The 18,893-nt window shown below is 56.8% G+C and overlaps 1 protein-coding gene across 23 annotated transcripts in view; it reads right to left on the bottom strand.

Moving 5' to 3' along the window:
- The window catches only part of UNC13A (unc-13 homolog A), a 122,978-nt gene that overhangs the window by 79,304 nt on the left and 24,781 nt on the right, over positions 1-18,893 (bottom strand). For all 23 annotated transcript variants that reach the window (XR_006277004.1, XM_038384278.2, XM_038384280.2 and 20 more), the window contains exons 2-5: positions 9,856-9,885; positions 7,821-7,920; positions 1,830-1,947; positions 782-905 (exon numbers count right to left, since the gene is read on the bottom strand). Coding sequence is in view for 22 of the 23 variants with exons in the window: in XM_038384278.2 (XP_038240206.1) it covers positions 782-905; positions 1,830-1,947; positions 7,821-7,920; positions 9,856-9,885 (372 nt within the window). In the remaining variant the exon portion in view is untranslated. The remainder of the gene's footprint in view (positions 1-781; positions 906-1,829; positions 1,948-7,820; positions 7,921-9,855; positions 9,886-18,893) is intronic.

The following is an 18,893-nucleotide window of genomic DNA, read 5'->3' as shown; positions in this document are numbered from 1 at the left end:
GGCAGGGCTGGGCCAGAGGAGATGGGAGAGAAAGGACAATTGCCGTCCCAGCCTTGCCCCCGATGCTGCTTGTGGCGGGCGATGGCGAAATCTGCCCTTACAGGGAGCCAGCGATGTCACTGCATTGACTGTTGGCATTAATTAGCCAGGGGAAAGGACCAGAGCTTGGGACCAAGACAGGCAGGAGCCAGGATTCCCAGCTCCAGCCTGGGGGGTGGGAGTGGAGTTGCGGAGCCCCACACCCCGATCAGCTCATCACCGGAAGGGAAAGGAGGGTGGAGAGGAGGAGCTGTAAGCCGGACACACGGCGTGAGGGAGGGGATCCAGGAAAGGACTGTGATGATGCCCCTCAGTCCTGACCCACAGCCCCCTGGGCTCTCCCTACAGCTCTGCCGGTGCCCCTCAATCCTGAACCACAGCCCCAGCTATCTCAGCCCTGGGCTCGCCCCACAGCTCTGCCGGTGGCCCTCAGTCCTGACCCACAGCCCCAGCTATTCCAGCCCTGGGCTCGCCCCATAGCTCTGCCAGTGCCCCTCAGTCCTGACCCACAGCCCCCGGGCTTGCCCCACAGCTCTGCCAGTGCCCCTCAATCCTGAACCACAGGCCCCATTGCGTTTCCAGTTTTGGGCCCCCCCATCTCTTTCAATCCCCCCTCATCTACACATCTGGGGTGTGAGGTGGGAAATATCCCCAAGGAGGGAGAACCCCGGGCATACGGACAGGGATGTGGGCACAGGCCAGGAACTCCTCTTGCTCCCTGGCCCTGGGGAGGGCACTGTACCGAGTGGTAACTCGAAGCGGGTGTCCAGCAGGATGCGGTGGAAGGTGGGGTCCTTGGTGCCAGAGATCTCGTTGTCGGTCATGATGACCTGGGAGTCGAGGGTGAGCCATTCCCCGGGGCCCTCCTAGGGGAGAGAACTGGGGGGTCAGGACAGATGCCAGGGGAACGAAGCCCGGTTTAGACTCTCCCAGCCTGGCAAATAACCCAGTCACGCTCCCCTGCTCTGGCCCTTTCATGGGGCTAAGCCTCACAGCTCTGTGTGCTGGGGGAGGATCTGTTACTGGGGGGGAAACTGAGGCACAAGGGGGGGAAGCGATTTCCTGAGCCAGGAATGGAACCCAGGAGTCCTGAGTCCCAGACCGCTGCTCTCCCTCCTGCTAGCAGCCATAGTGAAGAGCTGTGCTGTCTGGACAGCCATGTCCCCTCCACCTGCCCCCTGCCTCAAGCTCCCCTTCAGGAGAGGACGATTTGTGGCAGTGCCAGGTCATGGAGCATGCAGGAGCAGTACCAGGGCAGGGAGGCTAAATCCCTGGCCTGCCCCATGGCACCTTAGAGCACCGACTGCTGCAGGGGGCACGAGGGCTTGGTCCACAGGCTCATCATTAACCCTTTGCACCCTGGAGACGCCTCCTCCCCGCCCCCTCCCCCCACCTTGCTTTCCTCCCAGCTGCTGGAAGAGAACCTCAAATCCCCCAGGCTGACCCTCCCCACCCCTAAGCAGGTGGATACACCTGTCCTTCCCCACCTGTCTCCTGGCACCACCAGCCTGGCTCTGCTGGGAAGTGCCCTGTGGGTTAGAAGGAGGCTGAGCCTTGGCACAGGAAGGGGACTTGGGGGTCCAGGGGACGGGTGGCTCTGCCAGGACACCTGGTCCCTCCTCCCCCCAGACACAGACCCTCCCCTCGTCCCGCCCCCCAGAAGGCTGGCAGGTGGCGACCGATGCCCAATCCTGGCCGGGCTCCGAAGGGCAGAGACCGGGACAGGGAGTCAGGAAGGTCCAGGAGTGGCTGCTGCCTGTGCCCCGCTGGGGAGAGCGCCCTGTGCCTACCTCGTTGGACTGCCGGATAGTCTGCAGAGGGATCCACACCGTCCCCACCATGGTGTCCCAGATCAGCCCCTTGTTCCACACCTCCACCGTCAGCCCGAGGTCCAACCGGTTAATCTCACTGCAAGGGAAGCAAAGTGACCACATGCCCATCAGTGCTGGCCCCATCTGGCTTGCTGCCTCTCCCAAAGCCCTGGGCGGCCTGGCTCCCAGCACCATATATGAGTGAGCTCATGCCACAGGACCACTCACTGCAGCAGCTGGGAGTCAGTGCTCCTGCCCCATTCCCCACAGCACCCCCTGCTGGGATAGGCTGGGACTGGGAGAACTGGAGTCCCCCCCCCCCCCCCGAGCCAGCGCTGGAACAAGACATAGGGAAGTTAGATAGACAGCGCCAGCTCCCAAGGTTGCCCTAGCTGTGACTTGTCATCTAGACACAGTTCAGCTCTGGAAATTGTGTCTGAATTAATTGTGGAGGGGGGTATGACGAAGCGGGACTGTTCTTAATGTTTCTTCTGAATATTGTGGGGGTGCCTCAGTTTCCCCTAGGCAGTTCTTAAGTATCTAAGTGGTGGGATAATGGTGTATGATCGTTGCAGAGCCCTAGAGGGCAGGTGTGTGCAGGAGTCTGGACACAGAGAATGGCCGACACCCTGTTTCCTGGCAACTGATGGCCTGGGTCCTTCCCCCCTGCAAGGTGAGAGCTAAAGGGTTGGAGAAGAAAGGAATCAGGTGACCTCCTGGCCCAGGAAAGGGACAAGGCCCAGAGGAGGGGGGGCTGGAGAGAGTTTCAGTTTGGGGCTGGCTGGGGACATGGAGTGAAGTGCAGACGGGGTTGTCTGGCTCACTGCCCCCAAAAATGGACCCAGCTGAGGGGTCCTGTTCTCTGCATCTACAAGCTCTGTGTTAGACCATGTTCCTGTCATCTAATAAACCTCTGTTTTACTGGCTGGCTGAGAGTCACGTCTGACTACGGAGTTGGGGGGCAGGACCCTCTGGTTTCCCCAGGACCCCGCCTGGGCGGACTCACTGTGAGAAGCGCACGGAGGGGCAGAGGTCTGAATGCTCCGAGGTCAGACCCAGGAAGGTGGAAGTTGTGTGAGCTGTGTGTCCTGAAAACAGTCTGCTCACAGAAAGGAGACTTCCCCCGAGTCCTGACTGGCTTCGTAGGGAGCAGTTCCAGAGCATCGCCTGGGGACTCTGTGACAACTGGTGTCAGCGGTGGGATGTACTGCACCCCGTGGATGGCGCTTCCTGACCGGGGAGCAGTAAAACAAAGGGGGATTGACGACGACCAGGCATGCTGAAGGCTCAGAGAGGAGCGGTTTTGGGGGGCGGTTAACCCCTGGGAGTGTGTGACCAGCGAGAAGGACTGTGCAGTAATGGGGTCCTCCTGGGGACTGCAGTGAGCAGTCTCAGGAGCGGAGGAGCCTGCGGCTTGGCCCTTGGAGAGAGAAGGACTTTTGCAGTAACAGGGTTCCCCTGGGGATTGCAGGGAGCGGTCCCAGGGGTGGAGGAGTCTGCAGCTCGACCCTGGCAAAGAGGTGGTGACCTCGAGAAGGGCTGGCACACTAGGGGTTCTCCCTGGAAACCGTGGGGAGCTGAGAGCACACAGGCCTGTGAGTCCACAACAACTTGGCAACAGCGGAGTGATGGCCTGTCACCATCTCCTTAAGAAGGACATTGTAACCCTGTGCAGAAAGAGAGGGTTGAGCATTGGAAAGTTCCCCAAAGCACAGTTAATCGTGCAGCTGGAGGAGGATGATCACTCTAAGGAGCAGATTCCTGACCCCAAATGGGGCTATAGCAGGATCTGGGAGCAGCTGGAGTTGTAGCCAGGCATCTCCAAGACTCCTGTCCCCGAGCAGACAGGGGTCTTCACCATCGGGTTTCCCATCTGGTGATCGGAGACGGACGGGATTGGAGCTGAGTCCGAGGGAGCAAGAGGACTGGGAGAGACAGCGAGAGACCGAGAAAGAGCTGCAGGAGCAGCAGCAGCATGAACTGGCGATGGTGGAGCGGAGAGGCAGAGGGGACCTCCCAGGGGTGAGTGGGGATAGACCCAGGGGTGCCAGTTCCGCAGGGAACCTCGAGACTAAATTGCTGCCCCTGGTTAAGGACGGGGGGGGGGGAGTGGATGCCCAACTCACTGCCTTTGAGCAGGCTGGTGATTTGAACCAGGGGGACCCTGTGGAAAAGCCCCGGTGTCTAGCTCCCTTGCTGGGTCCCAAGGCCATAGACTCCATCAGCCAGATGGGTGGGGCGGTGAACAGGCTCCCACTCCTGGTCCCAACCTATATGTCTGTGTGGACTCTCCTGGGATCAGGCCCCTCGGACCCCGAGTGGGAGCGGAAGGTGATGGTCAATGGGGAGACATTCCTGGGGTGGTGAGATCCTGGAACAGAGAGAACTGTTGTCAGGACCTGGGTGGTGCAGCCTCAGATGCTGAGGGGCTGTGTGAGCTGGGTGAGGGTCCCAGGGATGAAGCCCCTCGCTCTCCCTATGGACCAGATCCCTGTGCAGACCCAGGAGGGGTGGGGCTGGCTGGTCGTTGGGGTTCTCCAGGATACCAGCTGCAAGACCCTGTTGTGGGGTGACTGTCTCTCTCTGGAACAGGATCCTGGCCCTGCTCCTGTAACAGCCAAGGGTTTGAATTTGAATCCAGGGAACCAATCGGCGGAGAGGAAAATGGTCAGTGAAAATACAGATGACCTGGCTGGCAGCAGGGAGGAGCTGCTAGGCTCAGGATACCTGCCTGCCTGTAACCAGACTCCTGGGGCTGGGTGGGACAGAGAGATGCTCCCCGCCCCCTTGCACACCGGAGAGGGGGCTCAGGCTGGCTCTAATGCAGTGAGGAAAGCAGCGAGCTCACTGCCTACCCCACTGGGACAGCAAAGGAAGGGCTGAGCACAGTGGGAGCTGAGACCCCAGCTGAGTGGGGGGAGACACAGGCAGGGCAGGGGATCTGTTGGGAGTGGCAAGGTGCTTGGAAAGGAAACTCTGGATGAGCCTAGGCAGCCTTGTGAGCTGATGGCTTTGTCTAGTCAGCAGGGTGGGAAGGCGAGGAGAGTGGAAGATGCGTGTCCCTGTACGTTACCTGTTAGCTGGGTGGAGAATTGGGACAGTGAAGGAAACGTGCCTGTGTCTGTCAGGGGTATTGACTTTGGTCTCCAAGCAGTTGTCTGTGAACAGCCCTGTGTGCTGGGACCAGGGGAATGAGATTCCAAGATCCGATGAAGTGAGCTGTAGCTCACGAAAGCTTATGCTCAAATACATTTGTTAGTCTCTAAGGTGCCACAAGTACCCCTTTTCTTTTTTGCGAATACAGACTAACACGGCTGCTACTCTGAATCCCAAGCTGCGTTTCTGGGAAAGGAGAAAGTGTGTCCTGCTCTTCTTTGTCTGTGGAGCAGACAGAAGGGGCCTTTCAGCCTGTGATGGTTGAGAATAGTGCAGGTGTCTCAAAGTTTGGTCTCGATTCAGCTAAAGCCCAGGAAGGGAATGGTCCTAAGTTTGTGTCTGCTCGGGAGAATGGCCCTATAACTAGGTCACATCCAGTTAGTGTCTATGCAAAATCCCAGAGCCCAGACAATTCTGGTGCTTGTATTTTGCCCGTTGCTAGTGTGTTGTTGGGAAAGGGTGTAGCAACTCTATCTAATCAGGGTGAGATCCTAGCCAGGGCACAAGGAGAGCAGAAAAGTGATTTGATTGTGTTACCTACTGAGGGCATGGAAACCTGTAGCAAGAAGGAAAAGATTCCTGAACTTGTGTGTGGCAAAGGGAAGGAGAAAGCTTCTAACCTTTTATCTAGGGAGTCTGTCAGTTTGCCTGAAAGGGGATTGTGTAGGAATCCGCCTGAAGGGCCAGAGGTAATTCTGGATGTAAGTGAGACCCAGAAAGAGTCTGTTGTTGCTCAGGAAAGTGTTCCTCTAGAGCAAGCCCTAGGCGAAGAGGGTAAGGGCAGAATTTCTGTGAAGGGTGAATTGTTGCATAGAAAAGCCTCTAGGGAAAGCAGTTTACTGCAACTGAAGGGTGTGAAAGTGATTTAATCAAGAAAGTTTCAGTTCCTAACAGCAAGAAAGTTTCTGTTGTGAATGGATCCACTGACTTTCCTGTTGAAGGATCCAGTGTGGATAGCTTTGAGAAGGTCTCAGATGGAGTGAAAGCTGTTAAGAAAGTTAAACAGTCCTCTAACCAAGTGGCTGTGTTTGGCCAGCTTGTTGGAGAGACAAGGCTGTTGAGAAAGGGATGTCTCTATGCTAGTTCTGTAAGTGAACAGTATGTGGCCCAGGTCAAGATGGGGTCTCTTAACCAAGAGAGCCCGAATTGCAGGCCTCCAGACTGGAGCGCTGGGAGAAGACCCGATCCCAGTTTGACCCCCGGGGGTTTTGGGGTGGTAAAAGGGCACAGGCCGCATAAACCTTCCTGCATGCGAGTGCTATCGACCACCCCTGACCTAAGAGAGGGCGTGAAACTGGAAGGGCCTGGAGTAACTCCCACCAAAGAACAGGAGAGATGCTCGGGCATCCATGGGAACGTTGGTGGCTTCGAACTTCCCCAGGTCACCAGGTAAAGCGACCCCACTCCGTTCGGTCTCGAAGGGGGGAGAGATGTAACAAAGCAGGACTGTTCTTAATGTTTTCTCTGAATATTGTGGGGGTGTCTCAGTTTCCCCTAGGCAGTTCTTAAGTATCTAGGTGGTGGGATAAGAGTGTGTGATCATTGCAGAGCCCTAGAGGGCAGGTGTGTGCAGGGGTCTGGACACACAGAATGGCCGACACCCTGTTTCCTGGCAACTGATGGCCTGGTCCTTCCCCCCTGCAAGGTGAGAGCTAAAGGGTTGGAGAAGAAAGGAATCCGGTGACCTCCTGGCCCAGGAAAGGGACAAGGCCCAGAGGAGGGGGAGCTGGAGAGAGTTTCAGTTTGGGGCTGGCTGAGGGCATGGAGTGAAGTGCAGACGGGGTTGTCTGGCTCACTGCCCCCCAAAATGGACCCAGCTGAGGGGTTCTGTTCTCTGCACCAAAAGCTCTGTGTTAGACCATGTTCCTGTCGTCTAATAAACCTTCTGGTTTACTGGCTGGCTGAGAGTCACAGTGAATCCCAGGAAGAGGGGTGCAGGCCCCGGACTCCCCCACACTCCGTGACTTTAATCTCCTGCTGGAGTGTGTGGCCTGAGATGGGAGCGTCATTCGAGCGACGGTAATTAGGGCCCTTTGGTGAGTCATGGCTGTGTCTGCAGTGGCCCCTCCTGCAGCCCCCCGACCCCAGGTCTGGGACGCGCTGGTGTTTGACACTTTAAGCAGATGGATGCGGAATGAGGGAGCAAAGGGGACAGGCGGTTTCCTGCCATGTGGAGCAGCCCAGTCCTCAGCGCCAGTCTCTCCCTTGCTGCTGGGATTCCCCGGGGGCTGCCTTATCTTGGGGGTTAACAGCTGCCATGTTCCTAGCAGCCCCAGGCTCTGTGCCTAGCTGTGGTCTCCAGGCATGCCCCGTGCCCCTCTCTCTGTGACATGGCAGGTGTTTACACTGCTGACAGGTAGGGAATTCCTGGTCTCACCCTGCTCCGGTTCCCCAGGCCCCCTCTGCAGACTGCAGTGGCTCTCTTTGGCTCTCCACCAGTGTGTCGAATGCCTCAGGCATCGTGCCTAGGCAGAGAGCAGGGATCCGGCACCCACCTGGGGGTCTGGCAGGGCCAATGGCCCTGGATGCACCAAGAGACGCCTCCCCTTCCCCTCCACCCAATTGCTGGCTCCATGGTCTGGAGGCTGCCGAGGGGCCTGCAGGCCACCCATTGAAGGCAGGGTGACCTGAGACACTCCGAGGATCCTGCATCCGAGCTCCCGACATCCTGGTTTATCTGGCACATACCTGATTTTGAGGATTTGTGGAGCTCATGCGGCAAGCGGGGTTTATCTGACAGCCTCCCAAGAACAGGAGGCCCTGGGAGCCCCCAGACTCCTGGCGTCCCCTGCCCCACCCAAGGGTTATACTCACAACATGAAGTCCTGCTCCCAGCAGGGCAGGTTCCCCCGCACTGCGATTGTCGTGCTCTTGACATTCTGCACCTTCAGGGTCACGTAGGTGTTGAACTTCTCTGCAGGGAAGGGAGCGGAGGGTGGAGACTTGGGCCCGGATCAGCCCTGTCCCGGGTGGGGAGGCACCGCAAGTCCCCTGGGTGGGTCGGACAGCCTCGTGGGGTTGGAAATGCTCCCCACCCCAGCCTCAAAAGCCATCCGCTGGCTCTTCCCATCAGCCCAGGGGCCTCCCCGTCCCCATGCAGAGTCTCCAACCAACACACGGAAGGTTCTCCCTGCATTGCCCTCCTTGAGCCCAGCTCCAGCACCGACCCTGCCCATGACTCCCTGACCATCTCAGCTCTGGGACCGGCCCAGCTCCCACTCCTCCAGCACCAACTCCACCCCCCCACACACATCCTTCCCAACCATCTCAGCACCGGGACTGGCCCAGCTCCCACTCCTCCAGCACCAACTCCACCCCACCCCCCCCGCATCCTTCCCGACCATCTCAGCACCGGGACCGGCCCAGCCCCCACTCCTCCAGCACCAACTCCACCCCCCCATCCTTCCCAACCATCTCAGCCCTGGGACCGGCCCACGCGAGAACTTTCAGAGGTTTTCGCCAGCTAGGGGCATGGTCAGCTCCCGATGCTGCTTCAGAAAGGCAGGTTATCCTGACCCGACTGCCCTACATAGCTCTGCCAGGGCCCCTCAGTCCCAACCCACAGCCCCCTCCTAGCCCAGCCCTGGGATCTTCCCCCCCCCCAGCTCTGCTAATGCCCCTCAGTCCACCCCCCCAGCCCAATCTGGCCTGGCCTGCGTTTCACTCTCCCTGGGCAGAGATGGCAGCACCAGCTGGTGGGCAGAGGTGGAAGGGGGGGGGGGAAATTCCAGAGGTGCCAAATGTCCAGGAGTGACTAGACTGAGAGCAGCTTGACTTCTCTGCTCCAGCTCAGCACCCTCCCCCACCCCGGACCTGGGGCATTGCTCACCCTGCTGGGTGTTTCAGCAAAGCTGCCTCTGGCCATGTGGCTGGCTCCCCTCTCCCACAGCCCCCAGTGCATCACTGGGCGCTCCTCTGGGGCAGCCCCCCCCCCCGACCCGACAGCTGTGTGTGCATGGCACACCTCTCGCCCTCCCGGGCCAGCGCTGGTAGAGGCAGGGGCAGAAGAGGATTGACAGCAGCTCTGCTGTCCAGCAGGGGGCGCTCCTGATGCTGGCTCAGCTCCTGTGATTCTTGGAGCTCTGTGCAAACAGGGGACAAGGGGGCCAAACTCCCTCAGCTCTGGATGGGTTTGGATGGCTCCTGCCCCCAGCAAAGCCCTTCTGCACGCCTGCTCTACAATGGCTGACGGGGGGGTGGGCGCTGCTGGGCCTTTCCATCCCAGGTAGGGGAGCAGGGTGCCCCCAGCTCTGCACAGATGGGGTAAACCTGCCCAGGCTTCACAGAAAGGAAGCCAGTGAGATCTGTGTGTGCGACACACCTGTGTGCATAGTATGCTTGTGTGCCTGTAGATGTGGGTGCTGTGTGTGTGTGACCCAAGTGTGTCTAGACCCCACTTCCTCCCAGAGCCAGGGACAGAACCCATGAGTCCTGGCACCAACTCCCCTGGTCCAAACACGAGACCCACGTCCTCTCTATTTTGTCCCTTGTATCTGCTGATCCTTTTCAGTAAACCCTGGGGAAGCTGGGATGGGCTGCACCATGAGTCCTTAGAGCAAGGCCTGGCTTGTGGCTACAGGCTCCCCTCCCTCAGGCCTGGAGGCTCCTCTTGCCTAGTCCCTCGGTACCTTTCTCCCCAGCAAACTCAAGCTGCTCACCCAGGGGCCCTAAATGACCCTTCATCTCATTGGCCCACTCTGCTTTTTAAAGTCAGACCCACACTGGAAGCCCGGCTGTCCCCTGTGGGAAACCCAGCCCCCTCCTGCAGTGCAGATGGAGAACTGGGGAGAGGCTCCTGCCCCAAGCATTCGTGTAGCCCATGTGACCAGGGGTGGTGGGAGTGACTTACCTTGGGCCCCGTCAAACTTGGCTTTTTTAACTGCAAAGAGAGAGAGAGAGAAAATGTTTTAGCTTCCATGCCCAGAGAGCCGCCTGGGAAGTGCTAATGGCCTCGTCTTGTCCCCACTCCTAGCCGAGACCTGCTGGAGATCCCCTCTCTGCAGGAAACCAGGGACCCCATTCTCCCCTCCGCTCCGGATGTACTAGTGCCCACCGCAATGGGGGCTGGCAGCTCGGGCCCAGGTCAGGACCCTCCTGTGTCTTTGAGACTTTTTGGGTGCAGTCAGTCAAAAGGTGGGGATGACTGGATCTGCATCCCAGTGTCCCAGGTGTAACCACCCCCCAGATCCGAGCCCCTTGGAACTCGGGCCTGGATCCAGACTTGGGCCTCATCCCCATCTCAAAATGCCACGGAGACAAGTTACCCCCTCCCACTAGCAAATGTCTCTGGGAAAGATGCTGGCCCCTGTGTTTCTTGGCCCCCTCTCAGCCTCGAGCCACTCACAGGTGCCCCCCAATCCCCATTGCCTTCGTGTCCGGCCATACAGTTATGAATGCTTGACATGAGCGACTCGACCTTAAAAGTGCTGTCTGCCAGCCCCAGAGAAACAGCGCGGTGGAAAACCCCGCCCGTCGTGCTGCGCTCTGGACACAGGGCGGGGCTGGGCTGGGGGGCTCTCAGCCATGCTTCGGGTGGTTCTCATTGCATGAGAACAGCAGCCAAGTCTTGGGAGGTGCATCAAGTGTGCAGTGTGTGTGTGTGTGTGTGTGTGTCTGTCTGTCTGTCTAGAACTCATACTGTTCCCTGAAAGCCATGGGAGGGAACAGAGTTTATCGCACCTAGTTTAAAAACAGGGAAACTGAGGCACAGAGAGGGGAAGGGACTGGCCCAACCATGAGTGAGCAGCAGAGCTGGGTCTAAGAACCCAGATGTCCTGGTCGGTCTCATTCCAGAGCGTTCGTCAGACCTGCAAGGGGTCTCCTGGAAGTTCCACAGAGCGGGTTTGGGGAAGCAGGCGATGCAGGCACCCGGCGTGTAGACAGAGCTGCCGTCTGGACCCATCCCTGTTGAACACCCTGGGAGCGGGGGAGTCCTCATGCAAGAGAGGGGACGAGACCTGCCGCCGGCAACCTCTGTGCACCAGGCTCTTCCACTTACCGAGGTCCCCCAGGGCCTGTCACAGCAGATCCACCCCGCCCGGGGACACATCACATCCTCTTAGCGGCTGTGTGCGATGGGCTGGGCCCCACCCACTGCGGGCTCGTCGTGCATCTGTCTGGGGGAGCCTGGCCTCCCCCACCACGGGGAGACGCATAACCCAGCAGGGTTAAGGGAGCTGTAGTGCCAGGGGCAGGGCTGTCACTCCAGAGACAGTGTATTCCTTCTGCATCCCCCGTCCACTGCGTCCCAGGGGTCCCTCCCCAGCAAGAGGGTGGTGGGACTGGAAGAGCATCTGCCACCAGCAGGATCCTTCCAGTGCTTGGCCATGCTGGGGGCTCTCTGCAGGTGGGGTGTGCGGACACACAGGCCTGGGTGAGCCTCCCGTTTGGCTGCGCCCCTCTTCAGAGGTCAGCTGGAGCCCTGGTAACTCCACGCCGGTCCCAGGAGCTATTCCTGATGGACACAGGCTCCCCTGGCCTGACCGTTACTGGGAGGGGATGCTGGGGCTGGCTACACTGGGGTGAGATCAGCCACTGCGCCTTAGTGGAGCGACACCGGAGATCGGCGTCAGCAAGGCGAGTCTCCTCTCTCTTACCCTGGTGTAAATCGGATGAGGCCAAGGGGAGGGCAAGCGAGAGGCAGCACAAGGCCCTGTAGATCTGCTCAGCCCACGGCCTCATGCCCAGATGTTGCCTGGAGGCGTGTCAGCCTCTCCTCACCCCAGGACACGCGGGAGCTGCTGTGAAATCGGTGGCCCAGTTCTGGCCTGGCTGGGAGCGAGGGTTAAATCTCGTTCTCCAGGCAGCACGTTCCACCCCCGGAAAAACCACTGACCCAGTTTTGAGCCATCACCGCTCGTGAGCTAAATCTCAGAGACACGGCTTCTTCCGCTGCTTTCAAAGGGAAAATCAATTCATTGAGGAACTGTTTGTAACTGACAGGCTCCCCCCCCATCTTCCTCCTCTCTGCGGCTGGGCCAGATCCTCAGCTGGTGGAAACCAGCACGGATCCAGTGAAGTCACCAGAGCTATGCTGTCACGGAGTCCCCGGGCGATGCTCTGGAACTGCTCCCTACGAAGCCAGGCAGGACTCGGGGGAAGTCTCCTGTCTGGGAGCAGCCTGTCTGCAGGACACACAGCTCACCTGGCTTCCCCCTTCCTGGGTCTGACCTCAGAGCATCCAGCATCCTCTGCCCCTCTGTGCGCTTCCCACAGCGAGTCTGCCCAGGTTGGGTCCTGGGGAAGCCAGAGGGTCCTGCCCCCCAACTCCACAGTCAGACGTGACTCTCAGCCAGCCAGTAAAACAGAAGGTTTATTAGATGACAGGAACATGGTCTAACACAGAGCTTGTAGGTGCAGAGAACAGGACCCCTCAGCTGGGTCCATTTTGGGGGGCAGTGAGCCAGACAACCCCATCTGCACTTCACTCCATGTCCCCAGCCAGCCCCAAACTGAAACTCTCTCCGCCCCCTCCCCCCCCGGCTTTGTCCCTTTCCTGGGCCAGGAGGTCACCTGATCTCTTTGTCTTCAACCTTACATGCATCCGATGAAGTGAGCTGTAGCTCACGAAAGCTTATGCTCTAATAAATTTGTTAGTCTCTAAGGTGCCACAAGTACTCCTTTTCTTTTTGCGAATACAGACTAACAGGGCTGCTACTCTGAAACTTGCAGGGGGGGAAGGACCAGGCCATCAGTTGCCAGGAAACAGGATGTCGGCCATTCTCTGTGTCCAGACCCCTGCACACACCTGCCCTCTAGGGCTCTGCAATGACCATACACCCTTATCCCACCACATAGATACTTAAGAGCTGCATAGGGGAAACTGAGGCACCCCCACAATATTCAGAGGAAACATTAAGAACAGTCCCACTTCGTCACATCTCTTCCCCCTTCGAGACTGAACTGAGCAAGGTCACTTTAGCCGGTGACCTGGGGAAGTTCGACACCACCAATGTTTCCATGGATGCCCCAGCATCTCTCCCATTCCTTAGCATCGGCTTGCATCAGCCCCGCACCCAGCCCTGTGTCTGAGGCGTCGGTGAACACTATAAAGGTTTACCAGATTTACTGGGCCCTGGATTAGAGCCTCCTTCACCGCACAGAGAGCCCTCTGGCATTGCTAGGTCCAGACCAGCTCGTCTGGCTTCCCCTTCTTACATAGCTTAGTGATGGGGGCAGCTAGGGAGCTCAAGTGGGGTACAAACCTCCAGTAGTACCCCGCCATCCCAATAAAGGCCTGGACCTGTTTCTTGGTCTGGGGAACAGGCCACTCTCTGATTATCTCCACCTTATACTTTTCAGCTTTTACCGTCAGTCCTGCCTCCTTGAGGCAGCCCAGCACCCTCTTCACCTGGGATACATACTGTTAGCATGGACTTACAGAATTAGCATGGAGACATTCCTTTCTCAACAACCTTGTCTCCCCACTTGGTTAGGGGGCTGTTTAACTTTCTTAACAGCTTTCACTCCATCTGATACCTTCTCAAAGCTGGATCCTTCAACAGGAAAGTCAGTGGCTTCATTCACAACTGAAAATTTCTGGCTGTTAGGAACTGAAACTTTCTTGATTAAATCACTTTCACACCCTTCAGTTGCAGTAAACTGCTCGCAAAGACTCCATGAGGATTCCTTTCCCTAGGGGCTTTTCTTTGCAACAATTCACCCTTCACAGAAATTCTGCCCTTACCCTCTTCGCCTAGGGCTTGCTCTAGAGGAACACTTTCCTGAGCAACAACAGACTCTTTCTGGGTCTCACTTACATCCAGAATTACCTCTGGCCCATCAGGCGGATTCCTACACAATCCCCTTTCAGGCAAACTGACAGACTCCCTAGATAAAAGGTTAGAAGCTTTCTCCTTCCCTTTGCCACACACAAGTTCAGGAATCTTTTCCTTCTTGCTACAGGTTTCCATGCCCTCAGTAGGTAACACAATCAAATCACTTTTCTGCTCTCCTTGTGCCCTGGCTAGGATCTCACCCTGATTAGACAGAGTTGCTACACACTTTCCCAGCCACACACTAGCAGCGGGCAAAATACAAGCACCAGAATTGTCTGGGCGCTGGGATTTTGCATAGACACTAACTGGATGCGACCTAGTTACAGGGCCATTCTCCCGAGCAGACAAACTTAGGACCATTCCCTTCCTGGGCTTTAGCTGAATCCAGAACAAACTCTGAGACAACTGCACTATTCTCAACCATCACAGGCTGAAAGGCCCCTTCTGTCTGCTCCACAGACAAAGAAGAGCCGGAGACACTTTCTCCTTTAACAGGCACACAGCTTGGGATCTCAATCCCCTTGTCCCAGCACACAGGGCTGTTCACAGACAACTGCTTGGAGACCAAAGTCAATACCCCTGACAAATACAGGCACGTTTCCTTTACTGTCCCAATTCTCCACCCAGCTAATAAGTAAGGTACCGGGACTCTCATCTTCCACTCTCCTCGCCTTCCCACCCTGCTGACTAGACAAAGCCATCAGCTCACAAGGCTGCCTAGGCTCATCCAGACTTTCCTTCCCAGGCACCTTGCCACTCCCCACAGATAAACTGCTGCTCTTCTCACTACCCTGAGCTACTTCCAGCAAATGGCAGTTACCCTTCTCAGGTTCACTTTTACAAGCTGTGCTCTCAAAGCTCTGTTGTCCTTCCCTTACCAACCTCTGCTTCCACAAGGAACTTGATGTTAAATTCACTGAGAGACTACAAGTCCTATCCTATCCCCAGAGTCACTGGGGATCTGCCAATCTCCCACGTGCATGGAGAGTCGAGCAAACTATTCAGTCGGTTCAAGAATTTGCACGAGGGGCTTGTCTGCATGGGGGTTTTCAGCCCTGGGTGCAAACTGCTCATGCAGACATGCTACCATGGTGTAAGAAGAGCTTGCACCAACATAGTGCATCTACACTAGGGTTCTGTCTGGGGGCAGCTCGTTTAGCACCGCCGCTGGGCCAAGGGAAACAAAGCCCTCAGCCACAAATTTCAGCTTTTGACCTGCATCTTTATTTCAAACCCTTCATAGTCCAGGAGGATTTGGACCAGAGGTTCTGAGCAGCTTATATAGGGTTTGGTTCTCTGCTCCCTGCCAACCCTGGGGGCTGGAGTCTGCTCTCGGTTACACTGGGTGTAAATCAGGAATGACTCCACTGGATCCCATGGAGTTCCACCTGTGTGAGTGAGAAAGGTTTACAAGTGAAACAGACAACACAGAGCAAGGAAGGGCTGTTTATAGAGGTGCAAATTTGGGGTCAAATTTCTTGAACATTAGATGCCACACTGGGTGCTGAGACATTTCAAAATCTGGTCACATTTGTGGGGCCACATTTTTGCCAGATCTCCGGGAGCCAGACTTTCAGGGGCTCAGCACCCACAACCAGGGCCATGTTCTCCAAAGAGCACCCATGTGCTGAGCATTGTGGAAAACCCGGCCCTTAGTCTCTTGCCAAAAATCATGCGCTGAGTCTGCGGCAGACCCGACACTGCAATACATTTCTCCTGAGTCCCAGTCTACTTCCTCCAGGGAGACATTGTGGCCTCATGAGGAGCGCACTGGACTGAGAGCTGGGGTCAATTCCCAGCTCTGCCACTGATTTGCTGGGTGGCATTGGGCATGACACTTACCCTCCCAGTGTCCCCATCTGTAAAATGGGGATAATGCAGACCTCCTTTGTAAAGTGCTTTGAGCTCTATGGATAAGCACTAGCAGCTAGGCATTGCTGTAAGCCACAAGACCATTCTTCTCTTGTAAACATGCCCTGGTTCTTTCCTGTGCCTTGGTGATCACACTGTGGGGGCAGCACATCTGTAATGCAGCATGCTGGGAAAAGTTGGTAGGAAAATCCCAGGAAAGTTACAGCCCTAGGCCAGCAGCTAAATGTTAAGGCTCAGGAACCAGGTGGCTTTGTCGTTCTTTTGCAAAGCTCCTAAAGCAATTAGACCCTATTACAGATTGGGCCACTGCCAAGTTGTCTTTTGTTTCACAGATTCAAGATGTTCTTGTGTTCTTGAATCTCACACACACACACACACACACACACACACACACACACACACACGTTCTCTCCCAAACTGGTTAATCGGTTTCTTTCTAATGCACAAGGCTTAAGCAATCAGCTAAAGCATATTCTTCTAAACTTCGTACAAACCCCAACCCCTGGGGCAGGGATGGGGGGGAGTCAAGGCCCAGGGAGGTGAATTTCAGCTTCAGATTAGTTATTGTGACTTGCCAGTTTACCAGCCCTTTAAAACCAGAGTTTGTCGTGGCCAGAGCTGGTCAAATTTTGGAATTCCCATTTCAGCGAAATTTCATCAACATCCATACGATGCTGTGAAAAAAACTGGCTTAGTCCAAACGGCATTTTCTGATTGAAAACTGGATGAAAATTTCCTGCCCGGCATTAGCTATGGGAACGCCCACGGAGCGGAGGCTCTTTCAGACAGGACTAGTCAATGCAAACTAGGTACCTTTTACTTCGCACCGGCTACGTTCACACGGTGCAGTTCCAGCACAACAAGCTGCCGTTCACACACCCCCAGGACGAACTGCAGGGCCATGCAGACGAGCACTGGGCAGCTGCAAAAGATCGCCCTGTATATTGGGCTCAGAAAGGCAGTCCTGGGGGTGGGGGATAGACTCCCAACACCCCTGGCTGTGTCAAGATGACTCACTCAGATTCAGGGTTGGTGGAGAAAGACGGGCAGCCCCGGGAGCTGCGTCCTATGCGAGAGGAAAGGGTGAGTCTCACCTGTTCTCCAGGACCAGCCGTAGCTGGCATTGATTGGTCCCTTTTTTGGCAGCTTCTGCTGAGAAGAGTCCAGAGACTGACGTGCTCTAGAGGTGGGTCCCTCGCAAGACACATTGATAGTGAGGGGCATCACTTGCCAGACAGTACCCGCGCCACGTGGTCAGTCTCCTGGGCTCCCGGTCCATCCCCTTTCATCAGCACAGAAACCATCCCGTAAGGGCTTACACCGACTTTCAGTGGAGCTTGGCTCGTTTTGGTGCTTTGGAAAATGTTACCCTGAATTTTTAAAAAAGCTGCCACCCTCTCGCCCACAACATCCACTCAGAGCCACGTCCCCCACATGAAACGGGTTAGCCCTTATCGCTGCTCTGCAAACTGCATTCCCAGGGCTGGACTTCGAACCCCTCCAGCCTCGAGCTTGTTTGGGGTTTCGAGTTGGTCTCCTTTGAGCTTCTCGGGCACCTGCACAAGGCTGCAGTGGTTGGGTTGCAAATGCTACAGGGGGAGGGTTAACTGTGGGGAGTTCCTTAAAGACTTGACTCTGTTTCCACTGGAATTTAAAATAACCCCATAGCCATTTATAGAGAGCTTAGCTCCTGCCAACGTTTAAAATTTTTACAAAAGCGAAAACTGGGGCCAAATCTGATCCGACAGGATCTCGTTAACTGGAGGAGCCAGCCCTTTTCAGATGGCTTAAAGGCTCTCTCGGAGGTGATGGCAGTTTTTGCAAGTGCATTCGTTTCCTTGAAAGTGATGCATTTTCATGAGCCTCCTGCTTGGGAAGAAATAATTTGATGCACAATCCAAAGCACTCTGCAAAAGGCCCAGATGTGCAAGAGACACAAGTCAGCATGCCAGGGGAGGAGGAAGAGGGAGGGGTCAATTCTCTGGCTGCTTGGATGGAGGCACAGCATGTGGCTGGCACCCACTCTGGCTCAACTGCCCACTGGCCTAAGGGGACCGGAGGTAGCCCCTGTGATGTAGACACAGAAGCAGACAGACCCCTTGCACACTGAGCAGTGTATCGTCCCGGGAAGGTCCCCTCCATCTTCCAGACCAACACTTTGGACTCGCCCAGGAACGCACCAGGCCCAGTTGGTGCAGACCCAGAGCACACTGGGCATCTGCGAACGATGGGAGCTGGGAGGTGTTGGGGAGGGGGACAGAGACATGCCCCTTCAGCCCCACAAGCCAAGTCCCCTTCATTGCATTCCCCAACAGGCTTCCCTTGTCGCCTCCCAAGGCCCCAGCTCTCCCTGGCCTCCTGCCTCTTTCCCTGGGGTGCCACCTTTGCCTGGCTCCTGCCCTGGACTGCGCAGCCTCCAGAGAGCCAGAGGCGTTTCCAGCCTTGCTAACCCCCACAGCGTCTGCTCTCTGCTTGCAGGCTCCCCTGACCCCTCTAGACCCCTATGCTGCCCCCTCCTCTCAGCTACCATGCGCTGTACCTTCTCCCAAGGCTTGCCTTTCTCTGGACCCCAGCCTCACCCCTCCCAGCCCCCCAACCTTACCCCCCTCAGGGCCCCCCAGCCTCCCAGCCTCACCCCCCCTCAGGGCCCGTCCCAATCACAAGCTGTCCCCTCTCAGACCCTCCCCATCCTCATCCCTCCCAGGCCCCCCAACCTCAACTCCTCAGAGTCCCCCATCCTCCCAGCCTCACCCCTCCCATCCTCTCAGCCTCAACCCCCTCAGAGCCCCCCTCTTCCTCTCTCCCCACAGTCTCTCCCTCCCCCCACAACCCTCCTGGCTCTCCCCACCTGCCGCACAGGCAAACAGAGCGGCCCTTTCTGGTGGGAGGCACAAGTGCAGCTTCCTCCAGCCTCTCGAGGCATCCCGGGACGGTCTGGTGGTTAGAAACAGCACAGACCCAGGGGGACCATGTCCCTGTCTGCATCTCCTACAGGCCTCAAAGCTGGGATCCCTGGATCTACACATCGGAGCAGGCATCCTGGCCAGCACAGAGGCAGAAAGACTCTCAAACTCTTATGTTTACTCTGGACACCGGAGAGAGATATCCTCCCCCACACTGTAATAGAGTCATTTCTTCTGAGCGGCAGCAGGCAAAGCAGATGTGGTTTGTCTGTCACATCAGAGACCTGGCTCCCATTCCCAGCTCTGCCTGGAGTGACCTAGTCCAACCTCCGCTA

This window comes from Dermochelys coriacea, chromosome 25, assembly GCF_009764565.3.
Source record: "Dermochelys coriacea isolate rDerCor1 chromosome 25, rDerCor1.pri.v4, whole genome shotgun sequence".
NCBI lineage: Eukaryota > Metazoa > Chordata > Testudines > Dermochelyidae > Dermochelys > Dermochelys coriacea.
This window is presented reverse-complemented; position numbering and strand designations above follow the sequence as displayed.